The sequence below is a fragment of the Hippocampus guttulatus genome, chromosome 2 (assembly GCF_054856545.1).
Source record: "Hippocampus guttulatus isolate MCC_2025c chromosome 2, RoL_Hgut_1.0, whole genome shotgun sequence".
Classification (NCBI taxonomy): Eukaryota; Metazoa; Chordata; class Actinopteri; order Syngnathiformes; family Syngnathidae; genus Hippocampus; species Hippocampus guttulatus.
In genome coordinates, this window is record NC_141262.1 from 22,514,106 (window position 1) to 22,528,470 (window position 14,365).

Consider the following 14,365-nt stretch of genomic DNA (forward strand, 5'->3'; position numbering starts at 1 on the left):
AGGGAACATTTCGAGGCAAGCAATGCTATATCGTGCTGAAAAAGAATAACAAATAAATAAAATACAGGGAGGTTTTATTTGTTTATTTAACCAAATTTAACCAGAGAAGGCAAATGAGAAGTTTCACATTTACAATTCCGACGTGACTGCAGAAACATAACAAAACAAGGCAAAATAATAATAATAATAACAACAATAATGTACTGTAGCCTTCCAAGGAACCGAATAAAGTGCAAAAAAAAAAACAATAACAAAAAAAACGACGCGTCACGCAAATAATCCAGCACGACCATTGCTTGTGGGTCAGGTGGGGGAGGGCGGGGGGGGGGGGGGACCAGAAAACCTCCTAGATTTGGGCAGTTACTCCACGGCCCACTAGGTGTTGTGAGTTGCCCATGACAAAGTTTAACATGAAGATGAGTAAGCTTTTGGCCGCGTACTTGTAAAAGGGAATTTACCGGCGTCTTTGAACGCAACGCCAATCTCTCTATTTCAGCGTGTGTGTGTGTGCGTGTGTGTGTGTGTGTGTGAGAGAGAGAGAGAGAAAGAGAGAGAGAGAGACTCCTCTTGATCCTCACGTCCCTTCTTTCCTTTAGGCGGGACTGACGTGGACTGTCAGGACCCCCCAATCCACAAGGAGGAATTCTAAAGCGGTTTGCGACCCCCGTTGGAAAAGATCACTCAGTGCGTGAGTCAGATGACATGTTTGTTTTTGTGTTTCTGTGTGCCGCTTAGCTCAGGGCGTCCGTGAAAGCAAATGGCAGCTCAGTGTCGGCCTGTCATCTGTACCATATGTACCCGACATTCATTTCGGATTCATGTCTTGTCGCATCCGGCCGCTCTTTAGGGTGGGTGTGCGTGCGTGCCCGCGTGTGTGCTGATGTTTTCTGGAAACGGAATCCCCTGTGTGCGCGTGCGTTGTAGCGCGTGCAAAAACAAAGGCAGCCTCTGTACTTGTTAAGGCAGATGCCGAACACTTGTGATGGCAAAAAGCTCATTGGGCGCCCTTGCTGTCTTCACAGGCGTTTATGGCCTATTGATCAGGTGACTCCATCCTTCTCCCCCTCCCCGTCATCATCATTATCATCATCGTCATCATCATCAATGCGATGATGAGGAGAATGGATTGAGGGCTGGGTCGTGAGGATCAAATGTGTTCAAAACGGCTGATGCTACTGCTCTGTTGCTGAGTATCACACACCTGACCTGACTCATTTTTGGTGCTGTCGCCACACTCGCGACTCCAAACACTTGTATCTCAAATCATCCTTCGCAAACGAAAACAAATGTACCAGCTTGAAAAAAAAATTCAATGAGGAAAAACAGCACCCTCTACTTCATAAAAACAGCATAATGACATTTAAATAGAATTGAACCGTTTGTGCATCATGATTTAATGCTGCAATTTAATTCAGTGTGCTGCTTCTTCTGTTGTGTCCGCCTTGGGAACCAGGAGGTAGTACTGTATAATTATAATAATAATAATAATACATTTTATTTATAAGCGCCTTTCAAGACACCCAAGGACACTTTACAATAACAAAAAACACAAAACAATATGGGTTGAGCAGCGGCAGCCAAAATGCATAATACACACACACACACACACACACTCACACACACGCACACACAATAGACTTCTACGATTGTTACGCCTACTCAGTTACTTGTTGTAATATTCGTCATTGTGTCTGTATCACCTGTCACATGTGTGGTCACATTGCGGAAAGCGTTTTTTAAGTCAACATAGTTTGCGTGTAAGTCTCTCTTTTTTTTTAGCTTTAGTTTAAACTTCAGCCGGAAGCGTCATGAAACAGCTACAAGGCTCTTTTTGGATGAATTTGTGCAGCTTGTTGTCAAGTGAGTTGAATTGAAGTTCACTGCCACCGTGAAGCGTTTGTAATGTCAAGTTTGCGCTTGCAAGTCCAAGCAAAAAAAAGAAAAAAAAATGTCAGTCCTGCCTTTTGTCATCACCATTCATGCAGAGTTGCCTGAAAATGAAGGAGAAGGCACTTTATAACTAACGACGATCCTGGCAATACCTGGCATGCTTCTGACGCAAAAAGGTTTCAAGGACTTCTCATTGTGGCAACGAACCTTTGCATGTTACCATGGTCTTGGGCCTGAAAGTTCAACACAAGGAATCAGCAGGTGCTTTTGCTTTGACAGAGGTTCGAGCCAAAATGGAGTCTCTCTCGCATGTCCTTTTCCTGTTTCATCATGCAGGACCTGAACAAGGAAGCGCTCGTTTTCAAACGCCGTTTACATTTCTCAGCCCTGCCGCCTTTTCATTCTGCTACCGGTGGCACGAGAAATGCTGACTCATGTGTGAGGCTGACCAGGTGACACACGGAAGGCAAGAAATTGATTAAGATCAATGACATCATTGATGAATGTGCAACGGAGCATTTATTGCTGAAATGTCCAGATGCTTACACCCTTTGTCCTCACAATTCAGCGCACTTTTCCACTATTAGTACCACTTGTGGCCCACTAGTACAACCTCAAGATGTTGTTGTTGTTGTATGTGGATGCTGTCGTCTAGCGGCAACAGTGCCTGGTATTCAAATGAAGCAACAGTCCAGTACTTGAAAGTTGGAGCGTTACAGAGAAGCGAGAATTGTGTGGGAGGTGCGTAGCACTCTTCATCTTACATAATGTGGAACAGACACGCACGCACGCTTGATGCTATTAAACGCAAACGCGTTTTGTAATTCCATTCAAGGTCAGGACAAGAAATAGATTCAATTATGTCATGTCGGTTGATCGCAAGGCCGCAGAGTATATTTCCATGGCCGTTCTTTATGTTTGGGATGGCTTTGACCAAAGAGCGCCAACGATGGTTTCCTCTTCCTTTGTCTTCTCTATTTTGTCCTCCACTTCCCGCCCCCGAGACGCAAGTGTGGCTTGATTAGAAAAAGCGTGGCAATCCATCACCTTGCCTGCCATGCTGTTGCCGTCGTACGCATGCTCACACGAATAAAGCCCACTCCCTGGAAGGCCAACCTCCATCCTCATCTTCCTCACGCTTCTCCCTCTCCAGTGTTTTTGTGGGCAGATGAGCATCACCTCTCGGCGCCCTTCATCCTCACTCTTCCTCCTCCTCCTCCTCCTCTCCCACAAGCAGATGGCATTTGTAGAACCATTGTGGAAATAGCAGCATGTCAGCTCCATGAAGGAAGGTTTAGATGCGTTCTTATCCGGGCTTCTCCTCTGGCCCTCGCCATTCAATATCCAGGCAGGCTAATGAAATGGCCTCCGGCTGCCTGAAATCCGTCATCTGATGGTGAAGATCTTCTCCGCTCTTCCTCTTCCAATCACACCTAATGAGAGGTCATCCATAGCTGTGTTTGAAGTTTCGTCATTGTTCATGGTCACGATTTGACATGCTGTTGCTTTAATGCTGAACACGAGAGCATGATGACTGTCTAATCTGCTGACAGTTGGGATAAAGCATCTGTCGTATGTATCTGGCTGTGTCATGCTTTTGAGGGGGTGAAGGGTTGGCTGTAGCATTCACGATGTGGATACAGTGGATTTGGTCGAGTCGAGCAGCTGCACGGGAGATGAGACGCTGATGTGCTTTTGGAACCAACTGTGTGCCTCTCCTCCCCAGCAGCAGTTCCCAGTAGTGGCCAGTGGGCATGGTTTTGGAGGGTAGCTCCGAGGCGCTGTGTCCCCCCCCATCTCTGGAGCTGCGCCCATCCTACAAGAGCCAGCCCTTGCCGCCCTTGGGCTCCAGCTCTCGGCTTCCGGACGGAGTCTTTCCCGATGACCGGGAGCCTATCACGTACGGCGAGCTCATCGTCTTAGGGTGAGACATTTGATGACATTTTTGCTCTTGGAGGCCTCTGCAAGTGCCTCCGTGATTACATTAGTGACGTTTGTCACTGATTAGGTTACACGGTGCTGATGAGGTTAGCTTGTTCAGAGCCCTGTTGAATTGAATGTCATCCAAATAAGCGAGACAAAGACAATGATTTCAGCTTTGTCTGAGTTTAGCCACAGAAATGTAATTACAACTTGCATTGCATCATACAGACTGAACAATAGGGGCTCCAACATTGACCCCTGGAGAACCCCGCGGGTCAGAGCTATTTGTTTAAATCAAAACAAATTCCAATTCAAGTTCCATTTTGATGTAACCAAGTAAGTACGCATGGAAGTGTGAAAGATTTGTTTGACGGTGACATATGTCTGAGTGTGCCACACCTCTTTTTGCAGCTATCATCCAGTCAGAAAAAAAAAGCTAAAATGAATTTAGAAGGCACACACGATTGAATTTCTGAAGACGAAAAAACAATGAGGTGCATTGTGGGACCTGATGGTGCTGGTGCCATCCTTTTCAGGCACAATGGCTCGCTGGCCTGTGGGGACAAGGGTCGCAGGAGGAGTCGCCTGGCCCTTTATAAGAGACCAAAAGCCAACGGGGTCAAACCTGACGTCATCCACAACATCTCAACACCTCTTGTGTCCAAGGTGACAAACACAATATGTTGTCTGCATGTGTGTATGACCCGTAGCAGTGATTCCAAAGCCTTTCATTTTCACAAAGGGTTAGGATTTAGGCTCACTAAATATTGGGAAACACTGACCCTAGACAAAATCGTCTTGCTGTTGTTTTCCTTGGCAGGCACTCAACAACAAAAGCCAGCACAGCATCTCATACACACTGTCTCGCAGCCACTCCGTCATTGTGGAGTACACGCATGACACAAACACGGACATGTTTCAGGTGAGTGGAACAGGCACACAACAAAAGCATCGTGGGAGTGCTTGACTTGTTGCATTTGTCTCCCCCACAGATCGGTCGCTCCACGGAGAGCATGATCGACTTTGTGGTGACGGACACATCCGGCGCAGGCGTGGGCTGCGCCAGTGGGGAGGGGAGCGGAGGTCAGTCGGCGCAGAGCACCATCTCCCGTTACGCCTGCCGCATCATGTGCGAGCGCAACGCCCCTTACACGGCGCGCATATATGCCGCCGGCTTTGATTCCTCGAAAAACATTTTCCTGGGGGTGAGTGAGGCTTTCTTATGGCCGCCTACACATGCACAACCTGAGTGATTGCGACTCATGATGCTTGACAAGAGTGTGATTGATGAAGACTGATGGCTTTCAGCTGCTTTGTGGGAAAGATGACCCGCGTGTACCTAATCAAGTGGCTACTTGCAAATATAGAAGACAACATGCTGCAAAAATCAAGTGCTGACACGTTTTTCCACATACGAGCTGTGCCTCAGCCAATTTTTCACTTCGACTTGCGAGCAGAAATTTGAGGTTAAACTGGCAGGTAGAATTAATAAACAGGCTTCAAAAATTTGCTGCAGTTTAACATACAATGCAAAATGCCATAGACAGGCTAATGATGTGTTACAGCGTTGGTGCTTTCAGCAGCAGATATTTGAACACAAACAGTGTCTCAACACATGTAGACCATCTGAGAAAAACGACTGATATTGCAGCAGCTTACTGAGTCACTGAACCGGAGTAATGAAATGCTTCCACGTGTGTGTATTATACTGTATAATACATTTCTCAAAGCTGTATAGAAGATCCACTATCCTAATTCAACAACACAGGGGGTGAAGCAAACAACCAAATAACCATATGGTGTGATTTTTGCACAAAAATTACAATTCAAGGTTGGCACAAAACTGCTGAACCGCAAACCAATATTAATTGCAAAAACTCATTTTGTTCAAAAATTTTCTCCACAAAAACCAACTCACTCAAAATTTTAATATTATTTAGCACAATTTTTGTCATGCATATCATTTCAAATCTGCAAAAAAAATATTCGGCCTACTCACGTAGTTTAGAGCAGTATAAGACCCAATGTAAGTGCAACTGACTTTTGTCTGCCATCTGGTGGTGAGTGAGTGAGTGAGTGGTGATATTCCGACTAAAAAATTTGAGTCTCCCCCTGCATACTTGCGGTTTGGCACGCATGGATTTGCAAATTCGCAGATTTATTTCTCAAATTTTTGAAAAGAAATATAGTTTTTTACATGGAATTTTAATTTTTTTTCACATCCCCGTTTGCGGTTTTTTTTGGGGGGGTTGGCACTCAAGACTATGGGAGGCTGGAATGAATTAACGGCTTTTCCACTCATTTCAATGGGGAAAGATGATTTGAATGTTTTGCGTTGCGAGCAAGATCACGGAACGGATGAACTTTGTATCTCAAGCACCTATTGTCGGTATCGCAGATGCGTTAGATTTGGGGACAGCTGCAGCATGAAGGTTACATAGGGTGGGTGGGGGGGAGGGGGGCGGGATCTCATCCATTTGTAGAAAAGGTGACACGTGAGAGCGGCGCAGATCTAAGAATAGCTTTCTGAAGTCAGCATGACTTCAGCCCATGCAACATTCATCAGAAGCCCCTGGCATGCACGCAGACGAGCCATGCCTCTTAATTCCTCGCTAACTATGACATCACTTTGAGCCGTCCGTTGCAGCTTCCCTGCAAAATGTTTTGCGTTGCGTGAGAGCTCATTTGTCTTCATCATACTTTTTCTCTGGAATTAGTTTATTCTTAGGCGTGGGAGAACCTCTCAGCATGAGTCACTACAGCACAGGACTAAATATAGCAACACCCACCTGATATCCACCTCCACCATCCTCCCTCCGGGCCTCCCCATGTTTTCTCCTCACCTTGACGTCCATCTCCTCTTCCTCCTCCTCCTACTCCTCCTCTCCACAGGAGCGCGCCGCCAAGTGGAGGACATCGGATGGCCTGATGGACGGCCTGACCACCAACGGCGTGCTGGTCTTGCACCCAGCCGGCGACTTTGTGTCCGAGCCGGCTCCGGGCGTCTGGAGGGAAATCTCCGTCTGCGGCAACGTCTTCGCCCTGAGGGAGACGCGATCGGCACAGCAGAGGGGAAAGTTGGTACGGATTGATAGCAAAACACACAAAGCATCTGACAAAGGAGAGAGTGGCTTCAATTTTTCCAGATTTTTAAGCCTCATTTTATATACCGGTACTTGTCGTTAACAACACTCTGCAGCGTGACATACTGTATTTGCAAGACATTCATTTTCTTGATAGGGGATTTGAAACGGGCCAATACCACTCGTGACACATCGTTGTCCTTCTAGCATGCCCAAGTTGTCTAAACTAGCGCGGACCAAGAAGATATGGATGAAACGCTCCAATGGCTTTCAATTTGTAATTGCTTTTCCCTTGGTGCAGGTGGACAACGAGTCCAACACCCTCCAGGACGGCTCCCTGATCGACCTATGCGGGGCCACGTTGCTGTGGCGGACTCCCGGTGGCCTGCGCCGCACGCCCACCCTCAAGCAGCTGGAGTCCCTGCGCCAGGAGCTGAACGCCGCTCGGCCCCAATGCCCTGTGGGCTTCAACACGCTGGCCTTCCCCAGCCTGGCGCAGCGCGAGATCGTGGACAAGAAGCAACCTTGGGTGTACGTCAACTGCGGCCACGTGCACGGCTACCACAACTGGGGCTACCGCAAGGAGAAGAGCCCTGCCGGGCCAGGAGGCACGGCCCCGGCCGCCACCGGCGAGAGGGAGTGCCCCATGTGCAGGCGGGTGGGCCCCTACGTGCCGCTGTGGCTGGGCTGTGAGGGGGGCTTATATCTGGACGCCGGAGCGCCCACTCACGCCTTCTGCCCCTGCGGTCACGTTTGCTCCCAAAAGACGGCGGCGGGATGGAGTCAGATCCCGCTGCCGCACGGGACGCACGCCTTCCACGCCGCCTGCCCCTTCTGCGGGACCTGGTTGACAGGCGAGCGGGGCCACATCAAACTTATCTTCCAGGGCCCCGTCGACTGAAGACCACACGGTGGGGCCCTGGCACCGCTTTCTTTTGCTCCCTTACCACGCTTCTAACCCAAATCACCTTTCCTCATTAAAACGAAAGGAAAGACAATTCGTCCGTTCCAGCCCCCCCCCCCACCCCAAAACACCACAATTCCTTTTTAACATGCGGCAGCAGAAGGCCAGACAGAGACGTCACGTGGCACATCATGTGTGTTTATGCAGAATTTGTAAATAAATTGTGGTGACATGAGCGTGACGCTGATTTGTGTGTCGCCAACGTCACCGGATGACAATGTCAAGTATCGTGAGGTAGGTGCTGATTTCATAGCACTTCTCCAAGCTCCATCATGCTAAAAATAACTCAAGGTCAGTGGCAGCCAGTTAACAGGACAAGAGAAAATAAAGCCTGGGGGGAAAAAAATCATCTGTATTACTTCACAAACTCATTTTCAAGGGCAAGTCAAGTCAAAACATTTTTTTACAATATGTTCAGTGCGGCTCAACTAGTCTAAACATGTTTGTGAAATACGAATTAAGCAGCATAAGCACTATTATCCATCTCTCCTGGCAGCCATTTTGCCACTTGCTGTCGACTGAAAATGACATCATAGTTGCGCATGTAACAACCAATCACGGCTCAGCTGGTGAATGTCACATGACCAAACTCACGAGCGCGATGAGCTGGGATAGGTCGTTACCCGAGTCCTGAGCAACTGTGATGTCATTTTCAGTCAATTGCGAGTGGCAAAATGGCCACTCAATGAGATGGATAAAAAAGGTCTTTTTTTTTTTTGCGGCTTAATTAATATTCCTCAAACGCAATATTAATCTGAATGCTCATGGCACTCTAAAGAATATTTTTGCCTTTACTGCCGATTCAGAATATGTGGCTTCTGTTTCGATTTGAAGAATGATAAGAGGTTGGGCCCTGACCTTTGTATTTACATCCAAGTCTGTCTGGGTGGGCGTTACGCCATCATCAATTGTCCTCCGTCATTGGCTCCCGCAAAATGGACAACACGCATGATGCTCACGTGCCCTTGGAATGGAAACAAGATTACTTCTCGGCACACAAAGTAAAATTAAATTAGTTAGATTGGGGGAAAAAAAAAAGTTCGATCGGGTCCACCAATATAAAAGAATACATTGAAAATAAATCCAGGGTTGCCATGGCAACATCAGACCCCTTAAAAATACTTGACTGCTTTTACTGTTGAACTTTTTTATCATTTTATTATATAGTTATTTATAATATGTACAGACAAACATAATGTCAAAAATCAGCAGTAGACGGCACCAAAGTGAACAAGCAAAACAAAACAAAAAAAAAAGTTACCAACAGGTGCCTGGTTTGTGTGCGTGCGCGCATGTACTTATCTTTTTTTTTTTTTAACAACCCAATGAAGATGTGTACAGAAGCCGTGGACTCCACCTGTATTAAGACATGTGCACGAAGACAGAATGAAAGTTTGCCATGACACGGCACCCCGCGGTAAACAATCAATGAAGACGTTAAAAAGTAGAAGAGCAAGTTGAAACAAGTCAAGCGCTCATCAAAGCACAACATCCACTAAATGTCCTGCATCTGCTGGAGTGAGACCGGGGTCACAATAGTCCAAATGGATCAGAAATATTTCGACTCAATCCTGCTCCATTAAAAAAAAAAAAAAAAAAAAAAAAAAAAAAAACAGCCCCCCCCCCCCCCAAAAAAACATTCACACTTTCCCTCCTGCCTCCCAAATGCTAACTGCCAATGAAAAGGTACTACATTGCACCTGCTTTTCTACTCATATGGAGTAAGGGAGGATGCTGAGGAGTCTGGCTGGATGGAGCAAACAAGTCGGGAGATCATATCCAGTCTGGAAAAACCAAGACCAGTCCGTCCCGGAATGTCCACGTATTCCGAACACGACAGAGGGCCTGAAAATCGAGCCTCTGTCCACCACTGCACATCCAACACCAAGGGAAAGAAAAACAGGGCTTGCTATCTAATCACATCTTTGTGAGGTCCCTAATCATAAGCCAACATCATCAAGAGTACAGTGAGTTAAAAAAAAAAAGCAGTTTCAGTTGGACACCGATGTCTTGATTACAGCGACATCGTCCTGAACCTATCACGACGGCTCAAAGCCCAAGAAAAAGAAAAAGGGGAATCAAAGGACTCTATATGACACATGCAAGATCAACACAGCCTGCCTCCAAGTGGGTGCCCACTACCGGCAGCTTTTTTTTTCTTTTCGTCTAGTGCCAGAAAACAAACAGGTGTCATCAAGCCACCATCTACTTTTGGAGAGCGACTTACCTCTCTCTCACATTGTGCAGTAAAGCAGGCACAACAGTGCGAATGTTTGAATGCACTCGGTGTGGAGAGAGGCCTCGACAAGCACGGCCAGATGCTTGGAGCCACGTCGCTAAACAGATTTGGGCTTGACTGGATTGCGACAGGACAAAAAAGATGAAGGGGGCGGTGTCATCATTAAATTGCTTTGAACGCAAAAGGTGTGCCGAACATGGACAACCGTGGCAAACAAACAACAAAGCCCAGGGCGCTCTTAAAAGTGGATGTTGAAAAGTTAAAAAAAATTCCAGTTAACCTCCACCTGTGTGAGAGCGAGAAAAAAAAATAACAACAACAACCAAATGTTCTACCAAAGCAATTGATGAGCTAGCAACGTCTATTGTCTCCCGTGCGCTTGGAACCTGGACCGACAGAGACAGGGACGCCCATTCCGGGCCGCCGGTCCTTTTGCGACGGCGAGACGAAGATCACGGATGGAGGCACACACAGGAAAGCGCGGGGAGAGAATTGAAGGAAACTGGAGAGGGCGAAGGCGGGCGGGCGCCCCTTTAACAGCAGCCTCCCCCCGACTGCCGGACGGGGGTGCTCTCGATTTTCAAATTGGGCTTGTCGCCGCCCGCCGTGGCCCCGGGACCCATGCGCTTCTTGATCTCCGCCGCCATGGTCATGAAGGCCTGTTCCACGTTGGTGGCGTTCTTGGCGCTGGTCTCCAGGAAGGGGATAGACAAAGAGTCGGCAAATTCCTGCCGAAGAGGAGCAAAGTCGGCATCAGCGTCAAGATTCCCAACATGTTTTCGACTTGGTATTAAAAGCGGGGCAATGAATCACTTTCAAGCGCGGCACAGTACCGTGTTTTTAAATAAAATGGTAGCGCTCGTCGAGTCTATGTTGAAAGGTAGCGCCACCTTCTTTTTGGTCATGCGTGCGAGACGGGGAAATTCGAGACAAGAAATATCGAAGGAGGACTTTGCAAAAGGCATGCAGTGTCATCTGGAATGATTTTGCCAAGATGGCTGCCAAGGAGGGAGATATCCAAGCTATTATTTTTTTTTTTTGGTAGCGTGACAACACTTGAGTGGACATGAGCGAGCTGATAAAGACGTTGTCAAGAGACGAGCGCCATGCATGGCTGCGGACACCCACCTTGGCTGTTGTATAATCCACCACTTTCTTGGTGGTTAGGTCACACTTGTTGCCCACCAAAAGCTTGTTGACATTTTCGCTGGCGTAACGGTCGATTTCCTGGAGCCACTGCTTGACGTTACTGTAGGACTCCTGCAAAGTCACGCCTCCAAAGTTTGTACTTCAAAGACTACCAGAGGGAGCCCATCAAAGTCTCGCTGCTCATTCGCCTACCTGGTCCGTCACGTCGTACACCACGATGATGCCATGCGCGCCGCGGTAGTAGCTGGAGGTGATGGTGCGAAACCTCTCCTGGCCCGCCGTGTCCCACTGATAAGAGATGCAGCCGCATTAGCAAGCTAATTAGGCAGCTCGCCGATGTTGAGGGGTGCGTGCATGCGTGCTCACAATCTGCAGTTTGATGGTCTTGCCGTCCAGTTCGATGGTTCGGATCTTAAAGTCCACTCCGATGGTGCTGATGTAACTCTCCGTGTATGTGTCATCCTGCAAAGGGAGCAAATGTAAGATGTAAGAGGAAAGCCGAGCACGGTTTACTTTTGCCCGGGCGAGGAGACGCAGGTTACGGCACTCACGGCGAAGCGGAGCAACAGGCAGGATTTGCCAACTCCGGAATCCCCGATCAGCAGCAGCTTGAACAAATAGTCACTGGAATAAGCAAAACACGACAGTCATTTTCCATGCGCTCATTAGCGATGCGGGTAACGACAATGACCGGCAAGCATTTCAAATTTATGGCTAATAATGAAAATGAAACTGAAAAATCAACAACCATGTGAATGATTAGCAATGCTGTTCATTGTGAAGAAACCAGAGAAGGCCGTCAATGAGCCACACATGCATGCCACACGCACGGAGGGATTCGGTGACAAGTGCGCGTGCGTCTCTGTCACATTTCAGGATGGTTGCTCAGGCATCAAACATCTGCCACCTGCAGTATCGTCTAACCGTCTAAAGCCGGCTCACCTTGCTCGAGCTGGCTAATGTACAATTCAAGTATTGTTGGAGACACCGGTTTGTTTGTTAGGCAGACAAGTAAACCATTAGTGAAAAGGTAATAAATTAACCTAGTTTACTCATTTGGCCCGATTTTTTTTTTGGTCTATGTCAGCGAATTGTAGTGACAGGCAGACCAATTCCAAAGTCTTCCACTAGATGGCAGAAGGGCCAATAAACCTGTGTGTCCACTTAATAGAGCACAATTGGATCCGAACAGGTCCGAATCTCACACAGGCAACATTGGTTTAGAAGAGATCCTCATTACGTCAGTGTTAACACCTTTGATGACACTGTTTTTTTTTTTCTGTTGATGTGAAACATGTGAAACAACTTTAGCTCAATACAAGTGAGGAAACATTCCTCGAACGATGTGTGCGTGCGTGTGTATTGCGTTGTGTTCTTGTCCTGGCGTCAAAGCCTCGCGAGGCAGTCGTCTGACACTTCCGGATGAAACGCCCAAGTCGGCCAGCGATGACGCCGAAACCAAATGATCGTGGAAGTTAACATGGCATTGACACCATTAACATTAGCACGAACATGAGCGACGTTTGACGAGCCAACGGTCACATAGCAACGAACGTGAATGCTTACAAGGGGAACACAAAACGACGGGTCCAAACTTACTATTCGGGATTCATGGTCTCGCTAGGGATTTTTTGCAGTCGGCGAATTGACTCCTGTTTTTTTTTTTCTTCCTTCCTACTCGGGCAAAATGGCTCGTTGGTCCGGTCGCCGAGGCACCAGAATTGTCGTTTTCGTGCTCCTGTGGCCGTCACTCGCTCACTGTTTAATCATATGATGTTCATTCCTCGTCGTCTGATTGCGACCGCGGTGATATTTGACAAGGGTTGGCTTGATGTGACAATGTTAGACTCGCTTTTCCTTCTTTCTGCGACCGTTGCTCGACAGAAGCTCCGAGTGGCTGATTGCGCGTGTGCGGAAGTGACGTAAGTTGACGTGTCGCTCGGGACAAAGCGGGCCACGAGTTCGACCTCTCCTTCTGGCTTTACAAATTCTGGAAAGATGTGTCCTGATTTATTATTGGTCATATCGACTCTGAATTCAGTCTTAACTAAAACAAATGTACACTTTGGTTTCTGTTATAACGATACTTAAAAAAAAAATTCTTGCGAAATTCCATACACCAATCCAAATTTAGTCATCCAAAACATCTTCCTAATTTTTGATGACTAATTGAAAGCCAGACAGTACATGAGTACCATAGTAAATTCAAGAAACAACAAAGCCGTTTAAAACTATACATTGTTATTAAATTAACGCCCCTTTCTTCTTTTCGACTGTGTACCAATAGCTTTTTGTAATTTGAGTCGTTCAATGAAGATTAAAAATTCTTTAGTACACGTACAATATGTATCCAATATACTGTACTCGATAAATTATTTGTACATTTGAATAAGGCATATTAATAATGCTGTGATTGCCGATTCAGGGTGTCCCCCGCCTACAGCCCGAAGACAGCTGGGTTAGGCTCCAGCACCCCCCGCGACCCTGGTGAGGATTAAGCGGTTCTGAAAATGAATGAATGAATATTAAAAATGAAGGACTTTATGGTCATGTTTAAAAAAGTAATTTGTAATTCATGTTTATGTGGCCATACTGAATGTACATTTTGAATAAAGTTAAGATAAGATAAGATATCCTTTATTTGTCCCACACTGGGGAAATTCACAGCCTCCAGCAGCAAGAATGTGGGTAGAAAGAAGAAAAACAAACAGACACCGTTCAATTAAGTGCAATATAAATACAAAAGGGATAAATCGCAGTGCTATTTACAATTGTTTTTCACATCATGTAATTATTATTATTATTATTGTTATTTTTATTCAGCAGCCTGACAGCAGTCGGTAGGAACGAGCGTCGGTATCTCTCCTTCTTGCAGCGCGGGTGTAACAGTCTCTGGCTGAAGGAGCTACCTAGTGCTGTCAGGGCGGGCTGGAGAGGGTGGGAGGGACTGTCCATCATAGCTTTTAGCTTAGTTAGCATCCTTCTGTTGCCCACCTCCTCCAGAGTGTCAAGGGAGCAGCCCAGGACAGAACTGGCCTTCCTGACCAGTCGCTCCAGTCTCTTTCTGTCCCGGGCTGAGATGCTGCCTGACCAGCAGACAATGCCATAATGTATGGC

The 14,365-nt window shown here is 46.9% G+C and overlaps 2 protein-coding genes across 9 annotated transcripts; one reads left to right on the top strand and one right to left on the bottom strand.

The window, feature by feature from the left end:
• Window positions 1-400: 400 nt before the first annotated feature.
• Window positions 401-8,035, top strand: peli3 (pellino E3 ubiquitin protein ligase family member 3). Of its 8 annotated transcripts, none has more exons than XM_086103166.1 (10): window positions 402-688; window positions 1,023-1,860; window positions 1,986-2,151; window positions 2,227-2,356; window positions 3,620-3,814; window positions 4,350-4,479; window positions 4,634-4,735; window positions 4,806-5,018; window positions 6,706-6,894; window positions 7,198-8,035. In XM_086103166.1, exons 5-10 carry the CDS (start codon window positions 3,645-3,647, stop codon window positions 7,795-7,797), a joined length of 1,404 nt encoding a protein of 467 aa, XP_085959292.1. In that variant the 5' UTR covers window positions 402-688; window positions 1,023-1,860; window positions 1,986-2,151; window positions 2,227-2,356; window positions 3,620-3,644; the 3' UTR covers window positions 7,798-8,035. The 8 variants fall into 8 exon arrangements, with proteins under 8 accessions (XP_085959336.1, XP_085959292.1, XP_085959300.1 ...); XM_086103174.1 differs by having other exon boundaries at window positions 402-684; window positions 1,986-2,171; window positions 2,276-2,356; XM_086103148.1 differs by having other exon boundaries at window positions 402-684.
• A 955-nt stretch (window positions 8,036-8,990) lies between these two features.
• Window positions 8,991-13,152, bottom strand: rab1ba (zRAB1B, member RAS oncogene family a). The gene is made up of 6 exons (XM_086103225.1): window positions 12,848-13,152; window positions 11,800-11,872; window positions 11,615-11,710; window positions 11,441-11,536; window positions 11,228-11,359; window positions 8,991-10,827 (listed from the first exon to the last, which is right to left on the bottom strand). The coding sequence occupies exons 1-6, from the start codon at window positions 12,859-12,861 to the stop codon at window positions 10,633-10,635; spliced, it is 606 nt and encodes a 201-aa protein (XP_085959351.1). The 5' UTR covers window positions 12,862-13,152; the 3' UTR covers window positions 8,991-10,632.
• Window positions 13,153-14,365: the final 1,213 nt, after the last annotated feature.

Coding starts and splice junctions, on each gene's coding strand:
- peli3 (XM_086103210.1), top strand. CDS start 3,645: ATGGTTTTGGAGGGTAGCTCCGAGGCGCTGTGTCCCCCCCCATCTCTG. Junction 4,736..4,805: donor CAAACACGGACATGTTTCAG/GTGAGTGGAACA, acceptor TCTCCCCCACAG/ATCGGTCGCTCCACGGAGAG. Junction 5,019..6,705: donor CGAAAAACATTTTCCTGGGG/GTGAGTGAGGCT, acceptor TCCTCTCCACAG/GAGCGCGCCGCCAAGTGGAG.
- rab1ba (XM_086103225.1), bottom strand. Junction 11,537..11,614: donor AGACCATCAAACTGCAGATT/GTGAGCACGCAT, acceptor ATCTCTTATCAG/TGGGACACGGCGGGCCAGGA. Junction 10,828..11,227: donor TGGATTATACAACAGCCAAG/GTGGGTGTCCGC, acceptor CCTCTTCGGCAG/GAATTTGCCGACTCTTTGTC.